We start from the raw sequence: 22,445 nt of genomic DNA, 5'->3' as shown, positions 1-22,445 counted from the left end.
CTGCACACAATACTCCAAATTCAGTCTCACCAATGTCTTATACAACCTCCCCATTACATTCCAACTCTTAGACTCAATACTTTGATTTATAAATGCCAATGTACCAAAAGCTTTCTTTACATGTGACGCCACTTTTAGGGAATTATGTATCTGTACTCCCAGATCCCTCTGTTCTTCTGCAGTCCTCAGTGTCCTACCATTTACCTTGTATGTTCCACCTTGGTTTGACCTTCCGAAGTGCAATACCTCACACTTGTCCGCATTAAACTCCATCCGCCATTTTTCAGCCCATTCCTCCAACTGGTCCAAATCCCTCTGCAAGCTTTGAAAACTTCCTCACTGTCCACTACACCTCCAATCTTTGTATCATCAGCAAATTTACTGATCTAATTTGCCACATTATCATCCAGATCATTGATATAGATGAAAAATAACAATGGACCCAGCACTGATCCCTGTGGCACACCACAAGTCACAGGCCTCCACTCAGAGTAGCAACCCTCCACTACCACTCTCTGACTTCTCCCATTGAGCCAATGTCTAATCCAATTTACTACCTCACCATGTATACCTAGCGACTGAATCTTCCTAACTAACCTCCTATGTGGGACCTTGTCAAAGGCCTTACTGAAGTCCATGTATACAACATCCACTGCCTTCCCTTCATCAACTTTTCTGGTAACTTACTCGAAAAACTCTAATAGATTGGTTAAACATGACCTACCATGCACAAAGCCATGCTGACTATTTCTAATAAGTCCCTGTCTATCCAAATACTAGTAGATCCTATATTTTCCAATAATTTACCTACTACCGATGTGAAACTTACTGGCCTATAATTTCCCGGATTTATTTTTGAGCCTTTTTTAAACAACAGAACTACAAGCTATCCTCCAATCCTCCAGCACCTGACCCATGGATATCAACATTTTAAATATTTCTGCCAGGGCCCCTGTAATTTCAACACTAGTTTCCTTCAAGGTCTGAGTGAACACCCTGTCATGTCCTGGGGATTTATCTACTCTGATTTGGCTCAAGACAGCAAGCACCTCCTCCTCTTTAATCTGTATAAGTTCCATGACCTCCCTACTTGCTTACCTTGTTTCCATAGACTCCATTCCAGGTTCCTTAGTAAATACAGATGCAAAAAAATCCCATTTAATATCTCTCCCATTTCTTTTGGTTCCATACATAGCCGACCACTCTGATCTTCAAGAGGACCAATTTTATCCCTTACTATCCTTTTGCTCTTAACATACCTGTAGAAGCTCTTAGGATTATCCTTCACCCTGACTGCCAAAGCAACCTCATGTCTTCTTTTAGCCCTCCTGATTTCTTTCTTAAGTATTTTCTTACTCTTTTTATACTCCTCAAGCATCTTATTTCCTCCCTGTTGCCTATACATGTTATACATCTCTCTCTTCTTCTTTATCAGAGTTCCAATATCCTCGAGAACGAAGGTTCCTTATTCTTATTCATTTTGCCTTTAACCCTGACTGGAACATACAAACTCTGCACTCTCAAAATCTCTCCTTTGAAGGCCTCCCACTTACCAATCACATCCCTGCCAGAGAACAACCTGTCCCAATCCACGCTTTTTAGATCCTTTCTCATTTCTTCAAATTTGGCCCTTTTCCAGTTTAGAACTTCAATGCGAGGACCAGAACTATCTTTATCCATGATCAAGTTGAAACTAATGACGTTATGATCACTGGAACCAAAGTGTTCCCCTACACAGACTTCTGTCACCTGCCCTAACTTAAAGGACCATCCCATTTTAAGCTGGATATAGAGTGTTCCAAGACAGATAGTGTTATACACCTATGATAAGTTAAACACCCAGAAATAAATGCCCACATCAGGAATGGAAGCCTGGGATAGGGACATATCTGAATTGGGACAAGACTCAGACTGGAATGTGATTTGGGATAATGCTGCCGGTGCTTCAAGAACCCAAATCATCGGTATATACACTTGAAATTTTGTCATAGAGCATATCTAACACTGAGAATTAGACATCAAATGGGATTGGTTCCTGACCCATGTTGCTCATTTTGCCCCCACGGAACCGTTGGCTCTTCTATACATGTTATATGGGAACGTCCAGGGGTGTTTGGATTGTGGGGGAAGGTTATCAGTACTCTTACAGAACTAATGGGGGTACAATTACCAATGGACCCTACTGTACATCTTCTAAATGATGAATCCCACCTTTCCCTTACGGAAAAAACATGCAAAGTCTGGCTGGCAGGCCTGACTGCAGCTAAGACGACTGTAGTCCAGCGTTGGAAACCTCCTCATGATATTTCAAGTACTCACCGGCTTCAGAGCTTTTTGGACATTTCTTACCTGGAATTATCATCAGCAGGAGTAAATGATGCACGACCAAACACAATCCTAATGTGGACAAATTTGATATCTAACTTAAAAGATCTTCTGTTAATAGAGGAATGCTCTGTCTGTGTATGCACTACTATTCAGTTGGTTGGTGGAGGAGAGAGGGATGGGGGTAGAAAGGGGGGAGGGTTGGGGATGAGGAAGAGGATAAGAGGTAGAGGGGGGCATGGTGATGAAGGTTGAGGGGTTAAACAGTCAAACTGTAATTGGCAACACACACAAAATGCTGGTGGAATGCAGCAGGCCAGGCAGCATCTATAGGGAGAAGCGCTGTCGACGTTTCGGGCCGAGACCCTTCGTCAAGACTAACTGAAAGAAAAGATAGTAAGAGATTTGAAAGTAGGAGGGGGATGGGGAGATCCGAAATGATAGGAGAAGATGGGGGGGGGGGGGTGAAGCTAAGAGCTAGAAAGGTTATTGGCAAAAGGGATACAGAGCTGGAGAAGGGAAAGGATCATGGGAGGGGAGGCCTCGAGAGAAAGAAAAGGGGAGGGGAGCACCAGAGGGAGATGGAGAACAGGCATGGAGTGACTGTGAGAGGGGCAGACAGAGAAAAAAAAGGGGGAATAAATAAATAAATAAGGGATGGGGTGTAAAGGGGAGGAAAGACATTAACGGAAGTTAGAGAAATCAATGTTCATGCCATCAGGTTGGAGGCTACCCAGATGGAATATAAGGTGTTGTTCCTCCAACCTGAGTGTGGCTTCATCTTGACAGTAGAGGAGGCCATGGATAGACATAACAGAATGGGAATGGGACGTGGAATTAAAATGTGTGGCCACTGGGAGATCCTGCTTTCTCTGGCAGACAGAGCATAGGTGTTCAGCGAAACGGTCTCCCAGCCTTGGCCAGGTCTCACCAATATATAAAAGGCCACACTGGAAGTACTGGACACAGTATACCACACCAGTTGACTCACAGGTGAAGTGTCGCCTCACCTGGAAGGACTGTCTGGGGCCCTGAATGGTGGTGAGGGAGGAAGTGCAAGGGCAGGCGTAGTTGGGCAAAATGTAATCGGCAACTGGTTATATTGAATGTAATTTGTTGGTGTTGCAATAAAAACTTATAAAAGAGCACTTGCACTCAACCCGGCTACGCTGGTCTCTATGACGGAGTCCTCAGAACCCCACGACTGTGTAACGGTTGTCACCATGACCTGACCCCTTGATAACCCAGATTTAATAGTCATTACCAATGACTGGTAAGCCCAATGACCACACTGTACTGGCAGGCAATGATAGTGACTCCATTAGATACTTTAGAGGTAGGAACCCTTCCCCAAGGGACGTCTGCTCAAAGCTTTTTCCTCTAAAACAAGCTTGTAGTTTAGCCAAAGGATACACAGTAAACATTCATACTGACTCTAGGTATGCCTTCGGGATGATACATGATTTTGGGTCACTGGCAACATCGAGGGTTCATTGCATCCATGGGAAAATTCACCCAGCACACGTATCACAGTAAAAATCTGCTACAAGCAATTGGGTGGCCCGAACAAATTGCTGTCATTATGTGTGAAGCTGACACTAATGCCTCAGACCCCACAGCGAAAGGAGATGTTGCTGCTGACGTGGCTGCTAGGGAAGCCACTGGTGCAGGAAAAGCTATGCTGTATGCACTGTATCCCTATAACCGTACTCCAAACCTGTGAATTTTAATTTCCGCCCAAGACAGGACCCCGGTTAAAGGAGAACAGTGAATGGAAGGAAGAGCAATGTTTTAGTGACTCTGAGGGGTGTGGAAACATAGAGATAATGGCCATGTGTGTCCCAGGAATCTCCTCTGTCCTTGTTCGACTAGTACCTGGGAAAGGACAAGTAGGAAAAGGGGATTATACATCAAATCCAAGAATGGCTTGCGCCAGGTTTAACAGTAATTGTGGGGCAGTTTGTGTGAAGCTGTGAGATTTACCAGAGTCACCTGCTAAATTTAACCATTTGCCATCTGCGGAGACACCATTTGCCAAATTACAGATAGAGTTTGGGCACATGCCTGCAGTGGGGTAATAAATACCGATTAGTGATAGTGGACATGTTCTCCAAATGGGTGGAGGCATTTCCCGTTAGAAAAGATGATATTCGAACTGTGGTTAAGACATTAATGAAAGAAATTATTCCCAGATTTGGGGTTCCATACGCATTTAACAGTGACAGAGGGACACACCTTACAGGTAAATTATCTAAGGAATGGGGTCAGGCACTAGGATTTACTTGGGAATATCACCTTCCATATCAGCCCCAGTCCTCAGCAGTAGTAGAATGAATGGAGATACACTGGCAAAGGTCTGTCAGGAAAGTGGATTGAAGTGGCCAGACAACACAGACAATGCTGAAGAAACTCAGCAGGCCAGGCAGCCTCTAGGGAAAAGAGAACCAGTCAATACATGGAGAAAGGTACAAACTCCCATTTAAAACAGCACCACATGTCAGGATAGAACCGTTCACTATAGCATGTACCACCTGCTTCATTTGCTGTGTTACCCGTGAGATTTCAGTTCTATCCTTTCAAAATTTGCACACCATTTTAAACTCTTCCCAACAGTACTAGCAACCTCAACCTCCTCAAGGATATTGGCGATACATTGGTGTAAACCATCTAATTTGCACATGTCCCACCTACTATGGTAAAATCTACTAAAAACTTACATGCCCAGAAAGCAAATAACAAAGCTATACCTCCTAACTGTCTCTCCAGCCACACACCGTTCTGTTTATTTCCACACGGCACTGGAACAAATCCTAAAACCACCACCCATTTTGTAACTACTTTGCTGGCTCCATAAATTCTGCCTGTAAGACCCTATTACTTCATCTACACATGCTGTTGGTGACAACTTGGATGACTTGTGACTGCTCACGCTCCCCTTTCAAGATACTTTATAGCCTTTTCACCATCGTAATCCTGGCACAAAGGAGGTAACATTCCAATCCTGCAGTCATGTCTACAAATCCAGAAAGGCCTGTTTGAGCCACCCCAGTTACAAAATCCCTGATCATTATTGCTTTCTTGCTTCTCTCCACCCCTGCTTCCTGTGCAGTTGAGGCATTTGCAATGCAGGTTTCTGACTCAACTGCATTCCTGAAGAACCAATGCCCAGTGTCTCAAAACTGTAAATTCTTTTAGGGAGCAATGACTGCCACATCATCAGAGATATAGAGCAGTACAACACAGAAACTGGCCCGTCAGCCCATCTAGTCCATGCTGAACCATTTAAACTGCCTACTTCAATTGACCTGGATCAAAGGCCTCCATACTCCTACCATACATGTACCTATCCAAACTTCTCTTAAAACACTGAAATTGAGCTTGCATGCACCACTTGCGCTGGCAGGTCATTCCAGACTTTCCCGATCTTCTGAGTGAAGAAGTATGCCCTCATAGAAACAGAAATCTGCAGCACATTACAGGCCCTTCGGCCCACAAAGTTGTTCCAACCATGTAACCTACTCAAAAAACTGCCTGGGATTTCCCTAGCATGTAGCTCTCTAATTTTCTAAGCTCCATGTGTCTATCTAAGAGGCTCTTAAAAGACCCTATTCACTGCCACTGGTAGTACGTTCCACGCACCCACCACTCCCTGTGTGAAAAACGGACCCCTGACATTCCAAGCACCTTAAAAGTATTCCCCCTCATGTTAGCCAGTTCAGCCCTGGGAAAAAGCCTCTGGCTATCCGCACGATCAATACTCATCATCTTATCCTTCTATTTGGTCACCCTCCATCACTCCAAGGAGACAAGGCCAAATACACTCAACCTATTCTCATAAGGTACACCCTCCAATCCAGGCAACATTCTTGTAAATCTCCCCTGCACTCTCTCGATAGTATCCACATCCTTCCTGTAATGAGGTGACCAGAACTAAACACAACACTCCAAGTGGGGTCTGACTAAGCACTTATATAGCTGTAACATTACCTCACGGCTCTTGAACTCAGTCCCACAGTTGATGAATGCCAACACACCATATGCCTTCTTAACAACACCATCAACCTGCGCAGCAGCTTTGAGTGTCCTGTCAACATGGATCCCAAGATCTCTCATGTTCCCCTTAAACTTCTCACCTTTCACCCGTAAGCCATGACCTCTGGTTGTAGTCCCACCCAACCTCAATGGGAAAAGTCCTACCTATACCCTCATAATTATGTACACCTCTATCAAATTTCCTCTCAACCTTCTACATTCTAATGAATACAGTCCAATACTATTCAATATTCCCCTATAACTCAGGTCCTCCTGAACCAGCTACATCCTTATAAATTTTCTCTGCACTCTTTCAATCTTTCCTGTAACTAGGTGACCAAAACTGTATACTTTAATCCAAATTAGGCCTCGTCAATGTCTTATACAAGTGTATCACGTAGACAGCTGAGACACAACATCCATGGTCCACTCTGACCAATGGAGGACCTTGTTAAGGTTAAGCAAGGAGTTATAGCAATTAGTTAGTCGTTTATCGTCAACTTTGTGTTGAAGAGGTACACAACATCACGTCATGAAAGTGCGAGTCATTTGGACTCTCTCTCCCCTGGAGATTTGCTGTGTGAATAAAGATCTCCCGATGTGGCTCAGTTTTAGTCAGTCAAGAGGCAGATGGCCTTGGGTGAGAGGAGGTGAGGATGAGGGTGAAGGTGAAGGCAAATGCTGGAGAGTGATATGAGGGGACACAAAGTCTGCCAGTACTGAAAGCTGACTAGTAATGAAGGTGATCAAGAGAACTATTAGTAGGGAGTACCAGAAGGGAGAGCGACTGAAAATGACTAAGGGTTGGTGGGGGGGGGGGGGGGAGGAATCAAAACTGTGAGGACCAGAGTTGGATCAGGGAGATGGCAACACAGGAAGTGAGGATTGCAAATGAGACTCATTGAAAGTTTAGACAGAGTGGATTTGGAGAGAAGGTTTCCGATAGTGGGGGAGTCTAGGACTGGAGGGCACAGCCTCAGAATAGGATGTTGGTTTAGAACAAAAATGAGGAGGAATTTCTTAAGCCAGAGGGTGGTGAATCTGCTTAAGTCATTGCCAGATGCCTGTGGAGACCACTGGGTGTTTTTAAACTGGTAGTTGTTTGGTTCTTGATTAGTAAGAGTGGCAAAGATTACTGGGAGAAGGCAGGAGAATGGGGTTGAAAATATTTATTTAATCAATTCATGTTGGGACTGTGTTTGACATCCAGAGTAAATATGGAAAGTTCTAGTAAGGACTGGCAATCACAGAGCAAGAATGGTAAATGTATTTCAATCAGATGTTTGGAAAGACAGACAAAGGGGAAGGCCCTCAGAGGCTATGTTTTAATGCTGGACAGGAAAAAAATCTCAAAATATGAGATTCCAGCAATGCTGGAAATTCTGAGCCACACACACAAAACGCTAGCTTGAGGTGATAGGCAGTGGAGAAGAGAACACGTGAAAGGATAACATTACCCCTTTCTCATTCTGATGTATCAGTCCAAGGCCTTCTCTCCTGCCACAGTGACACCACTCTCAGTTTGGAGAAGCAACATCTCAAATTACTGTCTAGAGAGCACCTAACCTGCTGTATGAAAATTTCTCTCCCTCCCCTTCATTCTCTTTCCATTCCCTGCTCTGGTTCCCCTCTCATCCCTTCTCTTCTCCTTTCCTGCCCATCACCTTCCTCTAGTTCCCCTCCTCCTTCTCTTTCTCCCATGGTCCACTCTCCTCTTCTCCCAGATTCCTTCTTCTCCAACCCTTTACCTCTCCCACCCACCTGATCTCACCTGTCAATCTTCCTCTCCCCCACCTTCTTATTCCTTATTCTGGCTTCTTCTCCCTTCTTTTTCAGTCCTGATGAAGCATCTTGGCCCAAACCATCAACAGTCTATTCCCCTTCGTAGACTTGCTGAGTTCCTCCAGTATTTTTGCATGTTGCTATCCACCACGCACACTTTTCCAGGCCTTGACCATCTGGCACTCACCAGCTTCCGGACACGCTCCAGCACCGCATCGATGATCTCCTTCCCGATGGTATAATGGCCTCGGGCGTAGTTATTTGCAGCATCTTCCTTTCCAGTGATGAGCTGCTCCGGATGGAAAAGGTCCCGGTAAGGCCCGTGCCTGACCTCGTCTAGACAGAAGTTCAAAGTTCAAATTTATTATCAAAGTATGTACAATCTTGAAATTCATCTTCTTTCAGACAGCCACAAAACAAAGAAATTAAAGAATTCATGAAAAAAACACACAACAAAGACCACCATATATTCAGCGTGTAAAAGACAAATCATGCAAATAGTTAGAAAAAAAATCAAACGCATGAAACATGAACTGCAGTGAGCTCACAGCTGTGGAGTCAGATGAACGCTGAGGCAAGAGAAGCCCCTCCAGATCTGATGGCCGCAGGGCAATGACTGCGCCCGAACCTGGCGGCTTGGGAATAAAGGAAGTCAATAAACATACAGCGCTCTAAAATAAATGAGCAGAAACACACTGGGAGCAGCGGGGTTGATCTGATTTCCACTGACACCTAATTTTACACAAGATCTGGGATGACAAACACTGAAATGGACTACCCTGACATTCATTTCCTTGCGGGAAAATAAAGAAATACAACAGAATTTATGAAAAAAAACATATACCGGGGAGTCTTCAACCAGAGGGCACATAGAAGTACATCCCTTTAGAATATTGATTGTTAACACCCAAACAACAAGGACAAGTTTTTCTTTTGTTTAAACAACCTTACTTTGAATGTCTCCCTTCAATACCTGAGGGCAGCCACAATTACGTCCCGTAATTCCTGTCACTCTACATGCACATAACAAGGAGAGTGCGCACGCATATTAAATACTGACATAGTCCAAATGAACAAAATTCAACCATCTCCCATCCTTTTTATGTATATAGTAAATCAGCACAGCTCACCTCTTCTCCCTGTTGCTGAGTCACCGAGGCAGACTCAGTCCCAGAGACCCCACCAGAGATTGCTGTGACATCCCATCCAACAATATCCAAAATGATATACCTGTTGTTGAGTGGGATGGCCACAGGGGTGCTCTGCACTGGCTGCCTAACCCCTTTCCCTTCCTAAGTACCAACCAGTTTCCTGTGTCCTGTCTATCACCCCCACCCCACCAGCCTCATGAATGATCCGGAGTTCATCTAGTTCCAGCTCCAGGTTTGGTTAGATTGGTCTTTGTCTGGAACCACCCCCCTCCCCCCCCCCCCCCCCCCCCCGGACATGGTTGACCCTACCAGGAGCTAAACACCAGGTGGATAAATTCTGGGTGGCATCGCTCTTGGGATCTCTCCACTATAACAAGCTGAAGATCCTCAGAGAATTACTGCCTGAGTGACAGTGTCAGCTTCAATGCAAGGGTGGGGACACTTGGGTTTGTGTCTCCAGTAGCTGGAACAGAAAAGGGTGGAGGTGCTTAAATTGCCAATAACTGGTGACTACCGCCAGGGTAGAGACGAGAGCAATTATGAAACATGCCAGAGGGAAACATGGCATACTGCTCCATTTGTTTTATGTTTGCTATTTCTCCCCACTTCCGCATCACTCACTCATCATCAGCAAAACCAAAGAGCTGATTAATGACTACAGGCGGAAGAAACTGGAGATCCATGAGCCAGACCTTATTAGGGGATCAGAGGTGAGTGGGTTTACATTCTATATCAGATGATCTGTCCTGGGACAGGCACATAAGTGCCATCACAAAAAAGGCACAACAGTGTCTCTACATTGCGTAGATTTGGCATGTCACCAAAAATATTGATAAACTTCTACAATGAAGAGAATTTTAACTGGTTACACCTGCAATGCCTGGGAAACGATCAATTTATAGAAAATGACAGATACAGCCCAGAATGGTTCTGGAGGACTGGAAAATTACAAATGTCACTCCACTCTTAAGATAGGAAGGAGGCAGAAGAAGGGAAATAAGGTGCATTATAGAAACATGGAAAACTTACAGCACAATACAGGCCATTTGGCCCACAATGCTGTGCTGAACATTATTAAAGATGATGTTTTGAGATACTGGGAGGCACATGATAAAATAGGCTAAAGTCAGCAAGGGGAAATCTTGTTGGAATTCTTTGAGGAGATAACAATCAGGATAGACAAAGGTGGATATTGCTTACTTGGATTTTCAGGACAGAATAGAATCAATGAAAGACCACACCCAACTGGAAGGAAAAACAACCAATGTGCAAAGGACAACAAACTGTGCAAATACAATAAGAGAAAGAAATAATAATAACAATAATAAATATGCAATAAATGTCAAGAACATGAGATGAGTCCTTGAAAGGGAGTCCATAGGTTGAGGGAGCAATTCAGTGATGGAGCGAGTGAAGTTGAATGTAGTATCCCCTCTGGTTCAAGAGCCTGATGGGTGAGGGGTAATAACTATTCCTAAACCTGTTGGTGTGGGATGTAAGGCTCCTGCATCTTCTTCCTGATGGCAGCTGTGAGAAGAGAACATGGCTTGGATCATGGAGGTCCTTGATGATGATTTCCTGCAACAGTGCTCCCTGTAGATGTGCTCATTGGTGGGGAGGGCTTTACCCGTGATGGAAGGGGTTGTATCCACTACTTTTTGTAAGCTTTTCTAATAAAGGGCATTGGTGTTTCCATACCAGGCCATGATGCAACCAGCCAATATGCTCTCCACCACACATCTATGCAAGTTTGTCAACAGTGTAGACAGTTGTTTGCTTGTCAGCATGGATACAGTGGGGTGAATGGCCTGTTTCTGTGCTAGGTGAAGCAATGACTCTAGGAGCCATTACCTTGAGGGTAAATGGGAATTTTTTCTAGTTTAAATATTTCACCTTTCGCCCTTAGCCCATGACTTCTAGTTCTTTTGATCTTATTGCTACCTTTCCACGTTGATATCTGAAAAGAAGTACAATGCATTCCGGTTAATTGGGATAGAAGGACCAGTACACTTCGGCCAAATTAAGTGATTGCCCCAATTAGCTGGCTTCATGGAAATACTGAGTAACAAACTATGTACTTAAATGAAATACAGAACAAATTGGAACACTACATTACTACAGCAGTACTATAAAACTGTGCATTAGTTCCTGATACTTATTGATGGAGGAATTAATCCCCGTTGTGTTCTTTTTGACTGTAAATGAACAAAATCAGTACAGACATCTAGTGCAGATCACATTCATACAAAGCAGCCGATGATTGTAAACTCCAAATCTTCATTTACATTGTAAGATTCAATATGATTGTCAACTCCTTTTGTTTGAATTGAATTGACTTTATTTCTTATATCCTTTGCATACATGAGGAATAAAAGTCTTTACGTTATGTCTCTGTCTAAATGTGCAATGTGCAATCATAATAATTTATAATAAATAGAACAGTCAATGTAATATAGAGTACACTCAAATCAGTGTGAGTTCATCAGTCTGATGTCCTGGTGGAAGAAGCTGTCCCGGAGCCTGTTGGTCCTGGCTTTTATGCTGCGGTACCGCTTCTCAGACGGTAGCAGCTGGAATAGATTGTGGTTGGGGTGACTTGGGTCCCCAATGATCCTACGGGCCCTTTTTACACACCTGTCCTTGTAAATCATGGGAAGTTCACAACTACAGATGTGCTGAGCTGTCCTGCGATTAAAGGAGGTACAGTTCCCATACCAGGTAGTGATGCAGTCAGTCAGGATGCTCTCAATTATAACCCTTATAGAAAGTTCTTGGGATTTCGGGGCCCATACCGAATTTCCTCAACCTTCTGATGTGAAAGAGGTGCTGTTGTGCCTTTTTCACCACACAACTGGTGTGTACAGACCACATGAAGTCCTCAGTGATGTGGATACCGAGGAACTTGAAGCTATTTACCCTCTCAACCCCAGATCCATTGATATCAATAGGGGTTAGCCCGCCTCCATTCCTCCGGAAATCCACAACCAGCTTTTGCAACATTGAGGAAATTGTTTGAGATAAGGCCACTCAATGCAGTGTCTATCCACTCATTGGAAACTTCTGCGTACCTCAGCCTCAGATGACCAGGTTGTAGTGGTGGCTTTCCTTGGAGGCTCAGAGTTAGCGACATCAAACCGAGTGTAAAAGTGATTCCTGGGAGAGAGGCTGCGATGTTGGCAGCACAACGTTTGGCTTTGAAGTCTGTAATGGTTTGCAGCCCTCGCCACAAATCATGTGTGCTATTCGTTGTGATCTTGACTCAATCTTCCCCCTATATTGTTGTTTTGCAGCCTTGATAGCTTTGCGCAGATCATAGCTGCTTTTCTTGAGCTCTCGTTGATCTCCAGTGATGTAAGCATGATGTCACACTGTAAGTGCTGTAACAAGTTCTTCATAGCTTCTATAAGACCATAAGACACATGAGCAGAATTAGGCCATTTGGCCCATCGAGTCTGCTCTGCCATTTCAACATGGCTGATCCAATTTTCCTCTCAGCCCCAGTCTCCTGCCTTCTCCTCATATCCCTTCATGCCCTGACCAATCAAGAATCTATCAACCTCTGCTTTAAATATCCATAAAGACTTGGCCTCCACGGCTGCCTCTCGCAAAGAATTCCACAGATTCACCACGGTTTGCCTAAAGAAATTCCTCCTCATCTCCATTCTAACCCTTCTATTCTGAGGCTGTGTCCTCTGGTCTGAGACTCCCACCATAGGAAACATCCTCTCCACATTCACTCTATCAAGGCCTTTCACCATTCGATAGGTTTCAATGAGGTCACCCCTCATTCTTCTGAGTTATAGTGAATACAGGCTCAGAACCATCAAACGCTCTTCATATGACAAGCCATTAATCCTAGGATCATTTTCGTGAATCTCCTTCTCCAGTTTCAGCATATACTTTCTAAGATAAGGAGCTCAAACGTGCTCATAATACTCCAAGTGAGGCCTCACAAGTACTTTGTATCATTGCTTTTATATTCTAATCCTCTTGAAAGTAATGCTAACATTGCATTTGCCTTCCGCATCAGACTCAACCTGCAAGTTAACATTTTGGGAGTCCTGCATGAGGACTCCTAAGTTCCTTTACACCTCAGTTTTTTTGTACTTTCTCTCCAATTAGTGAAAGAACTTTTTCATTTCTTTTACCAAAGTGCATGACTACACACTTCCTGATGCTGTATTCCATCTGTCATTTCTTTGCCCATTCTCCTAACCTAAGTCCTGCAGCCTCCCTACTTCCTCAAAACTACCTGTCCCTCTACCTATCTTCATATCATCTGTAGATTTTGCAACAAAGCCATCAATTCCATCATTCAAATCATTTAATCCCAGTTTCAGCTCAGTCAGTGCCAGTCTAGTTGATTTTTCTCAACCATTCACATCCGAAAAGTGCTGGCCCTCCCTTTTTCAATAATATAAGGCTCCAGCTGTTGTGTTTGGCCTCTTACTTTCAGTTTGCCTTTGGGAGACACTTTTTCCACCTGTGTAAGTCTTTAGCAATCATCGAGTTCTTCTCTAATAGTATTTTTAAAAAACAGTCCGTTGTAGTCAGCCTCTGGAATTACAGACAAAGCTGACCTGTATCCAGCTCCATTTTCAGTTTTACACTGGTCTCATCTTTTGTGATCTATATTGTATTGCCAGTGTGACATCAAAAGGCAACGGTAGCATTAAAACAAGAGGCTGACACAGCTGCTTAGTGCTAATGGGAAAGTGTTTGAGAAGGGCATCAGTAAATTCAAAGGCATGAAGGCCAGACTTGAACTAGATGAAGCAGCAACACCAAGATTCCACAAAATGCATCCAGTTCCTTACTCACTAGGTCCTAAAGCGAATGCTTAACTGCAGAGCTTGGAGGTGTCTGGAATTCTCTCCAAGGTTGAGTGGAGCAATTGGGCAATGCCCATTGTCCCAGTGATTGAGAAAGGGAAGGCCGGTGCCATTGGCATATGTGGGGATTTCATGGTGGGCACCAACCCAGTGCTGTGGACTGTGCAGTATCCCCACCACAATTAGAAGACATTTTTGCATCTTTGGCAGGCAAGGAGAGTTTTTCAAAGGTTAATGTCACAAGCCTATCTGCAAATGGAGATTGAGGACTCAAGCTGGAAGTTCCTGACAATCAACACTCAGAAGGTCTGTTCCAGTATAATCATCTCATCAGCTCCAGCTATTTGACAAAGTGGAATGGAGCAAGTGCTCCAAGATATCTAAGGAACACAATGTTACCTTGATGACATCATCATGACTGGCAAGAATGATAAATAAAGAGCTCCTGCAGAACCTTGGCAAAGTGCATACAAGGCTGTGTGAGTATGGTCTGCACGCAAAGAGAGAGAAATGTGAGTTCTCGAGAATGAACTCTCACACTGTGGACATGTCATTAACAAGCATGGCTTACTAAGTCACGAGGAGATTGAAGCAGTGCCACAGGCACCCAAACTAGAAAATGTGTCACAATTCAGGTCATACTTGGGCCATGTAAACTACTACCACCGGTTTCTTCCAAACATTGCTACAGTGCCTCATCCATTGAGCACACTGTTACAGTCAGGAGCAAAGTGAGAGTGGTCAGAAAGATGTGAAAAAGCATTCAAGGAAACAAAGAGATTAATAACATCCGATGAACTGCTCACCCGTTATGAACCATCCCTACCCATCAGACTGGTGTGTGATGTGTCCCCTTTTAACATTGGAGTTGTTTTGTCACACATTATGAAAGATGGATCTAAATGTACGATTGCATTTGCTTCAAGATCACTGACAAGTGCAGAATGTAGCTATGCTCATATTGACCAAGAGGCTCTCAGTCTGGTATGGGGAATAAAGAAGTTCCACCACTATTTCTATGGACAAAAGTTTACGCTAGTTACAGATCACCAGCCCCTTGTGTACGTTTTTGATCCCAAAAAGGGAATTCCAGTGATGATTGCTACCCGGTTACGTTGGGCACTGTCCCTAGGAGCCCACTCTTGTGACAGAGTTCAAGGAAACCAAACAACACAGCAACACTGACAGCTTGTCATGTCTTCCACTACTGGCAACTGAAGAAGAAGTCTCCATACTGTAACCCAGCAGAGGTGTTCCACACAACATTGGTGGACCAGTTGCCGGTAACAAATCCCAAAATATAAAGAGAAACAAGGAATGACCCAACATTGTCAAAAGTCTATGAAATCCCCATGCAAGGATGGCCAGTTCATGATAACCCGATGTTTCCAGGGTTCTCAGCGAGACAAGACCAACTGTCGGTATGTCAAAGAACACTGATGTGTGGATCTTGTGTTGTGGTTTCCTCTAAATTAGGCACCGGAGTATTAGAAAATCTGCATGAAGAACACTTGGGTACAGTGAAGATGAAGAGTCTCACCCAGAGTCTCACTACGTGTGGTGGCTAGGAACAGATAACAGAAAACTCGGCCTAAAACTGTTCACTCACAGGTAACTTTATGCCCATGGGAATGGCTGTTGTCACCATGGCAAAAAGTACATATTGACTTTGTTGGGCAATTCATGGACTCCATGTTTCTGATTGCTGTGAATGCTCATTTGAAGTGGCTGGGGGTTATAGCAATGAAGTCAACCACCTCAGCAAAGGCCATCTCCTCTCTAAGGACTATCTTAGCCAGAAATGGCTTACAAGAACAAATTGTGAGTGACAATGGACCATGATTCATTTCAGAATTCTGACTGTTTCTGAAGAAAAATGGCATCAAACATTTCCAGTCAGCTCCTTGCCACCCAGCAACAAATGGGTGAGCTGAAAGGTTTATCCAAACCTTCAAGAAATCCACTCAGGCCATGAACAAGTAGGTAAAGGAGGTTTCTCTATGGCACAAGGAGGTCAACTTCCTTTTTGTGTATTGGAACTCTGTTCATGCAACGACAGATCAAACACCTGTAATGCTGTTCATGAGCAGGAATCTGAGATCTGAATCAGATTTATCATCGCCAGCATGTGACGTGAAATTTATTAATTTAGCAGCAGCAGTTCAATGCAATACATAATATGGAAGAATAAATAACAAAATAAAGTAATAATAAGAATTGAGTATATGTATATTAAGTAGATTAAAAATCGTGCAAAAAAACAGAAATGATATACATTTAAAAAGTGAGGTAGTGTTCATGGGTTCACTGTCCATTTAGGAATCTGATGACAGAAGAGAAGAAGCTGTTCCTGAATCGCTGAGTGTGTGCCTTCAGGCTTCTGTACCTCCAACTTGATGGTAACAGTGAGAAAAAGGCATGTCCTGGGTGCTGGAGGCCCTTAATAATGGATGCTGCCTTTCTGAGACACCGCTCAAAGATGTCCTGGGTACTTTGTAGGCTAGTACCCAAGATGCAGCTGACCAAATTTACAACCCTCTGCAGCTTCCTTCAGTCCTGTGCAGTAGCACACCTCCTCCCCCCCCCCCCACACCAGACGGTGATGCAGCCTCTCAGAGGCCTCCAAAGGGAAGTACAGAATAAACAGTTCAGCCAGTTGCAAAATAAAGCAGCAAGGAACATCGAGATTGGACAGAAAGTCCTAGTGTGTGATTATCAAGAAGACAAGTGGACACCTGATAGGATAGCTACAATTACTGGACCACTGACGCACACAGTGGGTGTTGGAGATCAGATACAGAAGTCATGTGGACCAGATGTGGACCATGTAGGGACCAATGACATGGGTAGGAAGAGTGAGGAGGTCCTGAAAGGTGAGTTTAGGGAGCTAGGTGCCAAGTTAAAGGATAGGATCTCTAGGATAGCAATCTCAGGATTGCTACCAGTGCCACGTGCAGGTGGATTTAGAGATAGTAAGATAGTGCAGATCAACACGTGGCTGAAGACATGGTGCAAGAGGGAGGGCTTCAGATTTATAGATAATTGGGCAGTTTACCAGGGAAGGTGGGACCTGTTCCGGTGGGACGGTTTACATCTGAACTGGAGGGGGACAAATATTCTTGCAGGTAGGTTTGCTAGAGAGGCTCCAGTGGATTTAAATTAGGTACGAGGGGGGAGGGGAACCAGAGTGTGGGAACAGATGTATGGGAGAAGTAAGAAAAATAAGACAGTAAAGTTCTTTGTACTATTAGAGATAAACAGAGTGGAAGAGGTGGAGAATTTCTTAAATGCATTTATTTTAATGCTAGGAGCATTGTAAGAAAGGTGGATGAGCTTAGAGCATGGATTGATACCTGGAAATATGATGTTGTAGCTATTAGTGAAACATGGTTGCAGGAGAGGTGTGATTGGCAACTAAATATTCCTGGATTTCATTGCTTCAAGTGTGATCAAATTGGAGGTTCAAGAGGGGGAGGTGTTGCGTTGCTTGTCAGAAAAAAATATTACAGCGGTGCTTTGGCAGGATAGATTAGAGGGCTCGTCTAGGGAGCCTATTTGGGTGGAATTGAGGAATGGGAAAGGTATAGTAACACTTATAGGGGTGTATTATAGACCACCTAATGGGGAGTGAGAATTGGAGGAGCAAATTTGCAAGGAGATAGCAAATATTTGTAGTAAGCACAGGGCTGTGATTGTGGGAGATTTTAATTTTCCACACATAGACTGGAAAGTCCATACTGTAAAAGGGATGGATGGTTTGGAGTTTGTAAAATGTGTGCAGGATAGTTTTTTGCAGCAATACACAGAGGTACTGACTAGAGAAGGGGCAGTGTTGGATCTTCTGTTAGGGAATGAAATAGGTCAGGTGACAGAGGTATGTGTTGGTGAACACTTCAGGTCCAGTGATCACAATGCCATTAGTTTCAATATAATTATGGAGAAGGATAGGACCGGACCCAGGGTTGAGATTTTTGATTGGAGAAAGGCTAACTTTGAGGAGATGCAAAAGGATTTAGAAGGAGTGGATTGGGACAGTTTGTTTTATGGGAAGGATGTAATAGAGAAATGGCGGTCATTTAAAGCTGAAATTTTAAGGGTACAGAATCTTTATGTTCCTGTTAGGTTGAAAGGAAAGGTTAAAGGTTTGAGCGAGCCATGGTTTTCAAGGGATATTGGAAACTTGGTTTGGAAAAAGTGAGATATCTACAATAAACATAGGCAGCATGAAGTAAATGAGGTGCTCGAGGAATATAAAGAATGAAAAAAGAATCTTAAGAAAGAAAGTAGAAAAGCTAAAAGAAGATAATGAGGTTGCTTTGGCAAGTAAGGTGAAAATAAATCCAAATATACAGTTATATTAATAGCAAAAGGATAGTGAGGGATAAATTTAGTCCCTTAGAGAATCAGAGTGGACAGCTATGTGTGGAGCCAAAAGAGATGGGGGAGATTTTGAAAAATTTCTTTGCTTCGGTATTCACTAAGAAGAAGGATATTGAAATGTGTAAGGTAAGGGAAACAAGTAGGGAAGTTAAGGAAACTATGACAATTAAAGAGGAGGAAGTACTGGTGCTTTTAAGGAATATAAAAGTAGATAAATCTCTGGGTCCTGACAGGATATTCCCTAGAGCCTTGAGGGAAGTTGGTGTAGAAATAGCAGGGGCTCTGACAGAAATATTTCAAATGTCATTAGAAATGGGGATGGTGCCGTAGGATTGGCGTATTGCTCATGTGGTTCCATTGTTTAAAACCTAGCAATTATAGGCCTGTCAGTTTGACGTCAGTGGTGGGTAAATTAATGGAAAATATTCTTAGAGATGGTATATATAATTATCTGGATAGACAGGGTCTGATTAGGAACAGTCAGCATGGATTTGTGCGTGGAAGGTCATGTTTGACAAATCTTATTGAATGTTTTGAAGCGGTTTGAGGAAGGTTGACAAGGGTAAAGCAGTGGATGTTGTCTATATGGACTTCAGTAAGGCCTTTGACAAGGTTCCACACAGAAGGTCAGTTAGGAAGGTTTAATCATTAGGTATTAATATCGAAGTAGTGAAATAGATTCAACAGTGGCTGGATGGGAGATGCCAGAGAGTAGTAGTGGATAACTGTCTGTCAGGTTGGAGCCCGGTGACTAATGGTGTGCCTCAGGGCTCTGTACTGGGTTCAATGTTGTTTGTCATACATTAATGATCTGGATGATGGGGTGGTATATTGGATTAGTAAGTATGCAGATGATACTAAGGTTGGTGGCGTTGTGGATAATGGAGTAGGTTTTCAAAACTTGCAGAGAGATTTAGGCCAGTTATAAGAGTAGGCTGAATGATGGCAGATGGAGTTTAATGCTGATAAGTGTGAGGTGCTACATTTTGGTAGGAATAATCCAAGTAGGACATACATGGTAAATGGTAGGGAATTGAAGAATGCAGTAGAACAGAGTGATCTAGGAATAATGGTGCATAGTTCCCTGAAAGTGGAATCTCATCTGGATAGGGTGGTGAAGAAAGTTTTTGGTATGCTGGCCTTTATAAATCAGAACATTGAGTATAGGAGTTGGGATGTAATGTTAAAATTGTACAAGGCATTCGTAAGGCCAAATTTGGAGTATTGTGTACAGTTCTGGTCACCGAATTATAGGAAAGATGTCAACAAAATAGAGAGAGTACACTGAAGATTTACTAGAATGCTACCTGGGTTTCAGCACCTAAGTTATAGGGAAAAGTTGAACAAGTTAGGTCTTTATTATTTGGAGCGTAGAAGGTTGAGGGGGGACTTGATAGAGATATTTAAAATTATGAGGGGGATAGATAGAGTTGACATGGATAGGCTTTTTCCATTGAGATTAGGGGAGATTCAAACAAGAGGACATGAGTTAGGGGGCAAAAGTTTAAGGGTAACATGAGGTGGAATTTCTTTACTCAGAGAGTGGTAGCTGTGTGGAACGAGATTCCAGTAGAAGTGGTAGAGGCAGGTTCGGTATTATCATTTAAAGTAAAATTGAATAGGTCTATGGACAGGGAAGGAATGGAGGGTTATGGGCTGAGTGCGGGCCAGTGGGACTAGGTGAGAGTAAGCGTCGGCATGGACTAGAAGGGCCAAGATGGCCTGTTTCCATGCTGTAAATGTTATATGGATATACTGAATGCTCAACCTAAGAAAACACAATACAGACACATTACAGTCACCAGACTTCTCAGAGATGATGTCACTGACAGCAACATGACACTGGAAACCGAGAATGATTTCTTAGACAAGACACCTAACAGACCTGATTGTGGTAAACTATGTATACCTGTCTGGACACGCCCCTCTGCTGACTGCTCCTGTGGCTCCTCCCACAGACCCCTGTATAAAGGCGATTGGGGCACTGCTCCTCCCTCAGTCTTCGAGATGTCGTGGTCCCTTTTGCTGCTAATAAAAGCTTATCGTTCACTTCCAGTCTCCTAGAGTTTTTGATGGTGCATCAATTTTATTAACAGCAATTTTAAAACATGGAGAGCATTTTATGACCCGACAGATTGGATCTTGACCCTCAATCTCTGGAAGCCAGTGACGCTTTCAAACTCTGGCTAACATGCTTCGAATCGTACCTGGAGGAGATTCAAGTGACCGAGCCTGCAACGATGCACAAAGTTCTCCTCTCCAGGGTCAGTCTACGGGTCTACTCCATGATCAGGGACCAACCGAGCTACCAGGGCACGAAGGACGCCCTCAAAAGACAGTACCTGCGGCCGGTGAACACTGTCTATGCAAGACATCGCTTAGTGACACGGCAGCAGCGGCCTGGAGAGTCGAGTGCTGAGCTTGTCCGGGCCCTACAGACACTCGTGCGGGCCTGCGATTGCAGGGAGCTGACGGCGGAACAGCATGCAGAGCTCCTGGTATGAGACGCCTTTGTCACAGGGATCAGGTCAGTGTACGTGCGCCAGCGGCTGCTGGAACACGCCAATCTTACCTTACATTCAGTGATTGAGCTGGCCAACACGCTGGAGGCCGCTCTGCACAACGCTGACACTCTCCAGTCGCGTGATCTCCCACCGGCCTCGAGGACACCGCAGACCATGCAACCTGCCGGTGAATCGACCACGGCTGCTGCCAGTTGCAAGTCTGTGAAGTGTTACTTCTGCGGACTCGAGAAGCACCCCCGAAAATGTTGCCTGGCCCGAGAAGCGACCTGCTCCAGCTGCGGAAAGAAGGGCCACTTCGCCCAGGCCTGTAACTCCAAACCACGAGTGGGGTCAAGCAGCGCCACATGCAAGGCATGGGGGTCGCCATCTTGCCTGCCCGCTGCGTGCAAGGCATGGGGGTGGCCATCTTGGTTGGCGCCACCTCGCACCGCCTATGATCCATGGGTGCTTACTGGGCACCCCACCGCACCGGACCAAGACAGCGGGTCAAATCTGGCCTCCGTGATCCTCGACCAAAGCGCTCCACACCAGCTCACAAGGACAATGATGGACATCATGGTGGAGGGGCACAGGACTAGCTGCCTGTTTGACACAGGCAGCACTGAGAGTTTTATTCACCCGGATACAATGCAATGCTGCGGACTCGTGACATGGCCAGTAAGCCAGAGGGTTGCCATGGCTTCTGGGTCGCATACAACAGACATCCGGGGGAGGGTTGTGTAGCGACACTAGTGGTGCAGGGCACAGAATATCGGGACTTTGTCTTACTGGTCATGCCTCAACTGTGTGCCCCTGTGCTATTGGGGCTGGACTTCCAGAGCGTGACAATGGAGTATGATGGGCCCCTCCCACCAATCACTGTCAGAAATCCCCAGTTCTGTAGGAATTCGTCACATACCCCACTACTGACCACACACACACACCAACCCGCACATCCCACCCAACACCATGCCAACAGCCACATTACGGACACCACGTGGCCTCTCCACCCTCAAGATCCCTCCCCCACTGCTGTTCGCCAACCTGTGGCAACTAAAAGCAGGAGGTACAGTGCGGGGGACGGGGCAGCTTGACAAGTACCACCAACCCTGTATCGCGGATATGGTCAATCAGATAGCTCAGCACAAGGTGTACTAGACCATAGACCTAAAATCCCCTTACCATCAGCTCCCCATCCGCCCGGAGGACTGCCTCTACACTGCCTTCGAGGCGGGCGGCAGGCTCTATCACTTCCTGTGCGTCCCCTTCGGTGTCACGAATGGTGTCTCGGTCTTCCAGAGGGAAATGGACCGGATGGTGGACCAGTGCCAACTGAAGGCCATGTTCCCAAATCTGGATAACATCACCATCTGCGGTCATGACTGGCAGGATCACGACACCAACCTCCAACAATTTTTCCAAGCGGCCAAAGCTTTTAA

General features: G+C 44.5%; 1 protein-coding gene across 1 annotated transcript in view; it reads right to left on the bottom strand.

Moving 5' to 3' along the window:
* The window catches only part of LOC132381208 (tubulin alpha-8 chain-like), a 52,637-nt gene that overhangs the window by 12,133 nt on the left and 18,059 nt on the right, over nt 1-22,445 (bottom strand). Inside the window, exon 3 of the mRNA XM_059950506.1 lies at nt 8,327-8,475. Coding sequence (XP_059806489.1) covers nt 8,327-8,475 — 149 coding nt within the window. The remainder of the gene's footprint in view (nt 1-8,326; nt 8,476-22,445) is intronic.

The sequence above is a fragment of the Hypanus sabinus genome, chromosome 25, assembly GCF_030144855.1.
Source record: "Hypanus sabinus isolate sHypSab1 chromosome 25, sHypSab1.hap1, whole genome shotgun sequence".
NCBI lineage: Eukaryota > Metazoa > Chordata > Chondrichthyes > Myliobatiformes > Dasyatidae > Hypanus > Hypanus sabinus.
Note: the sequence above shows the minus strand (reverse complement) of the source record. Positions and strands in the feature narration are given on the sequence as shown.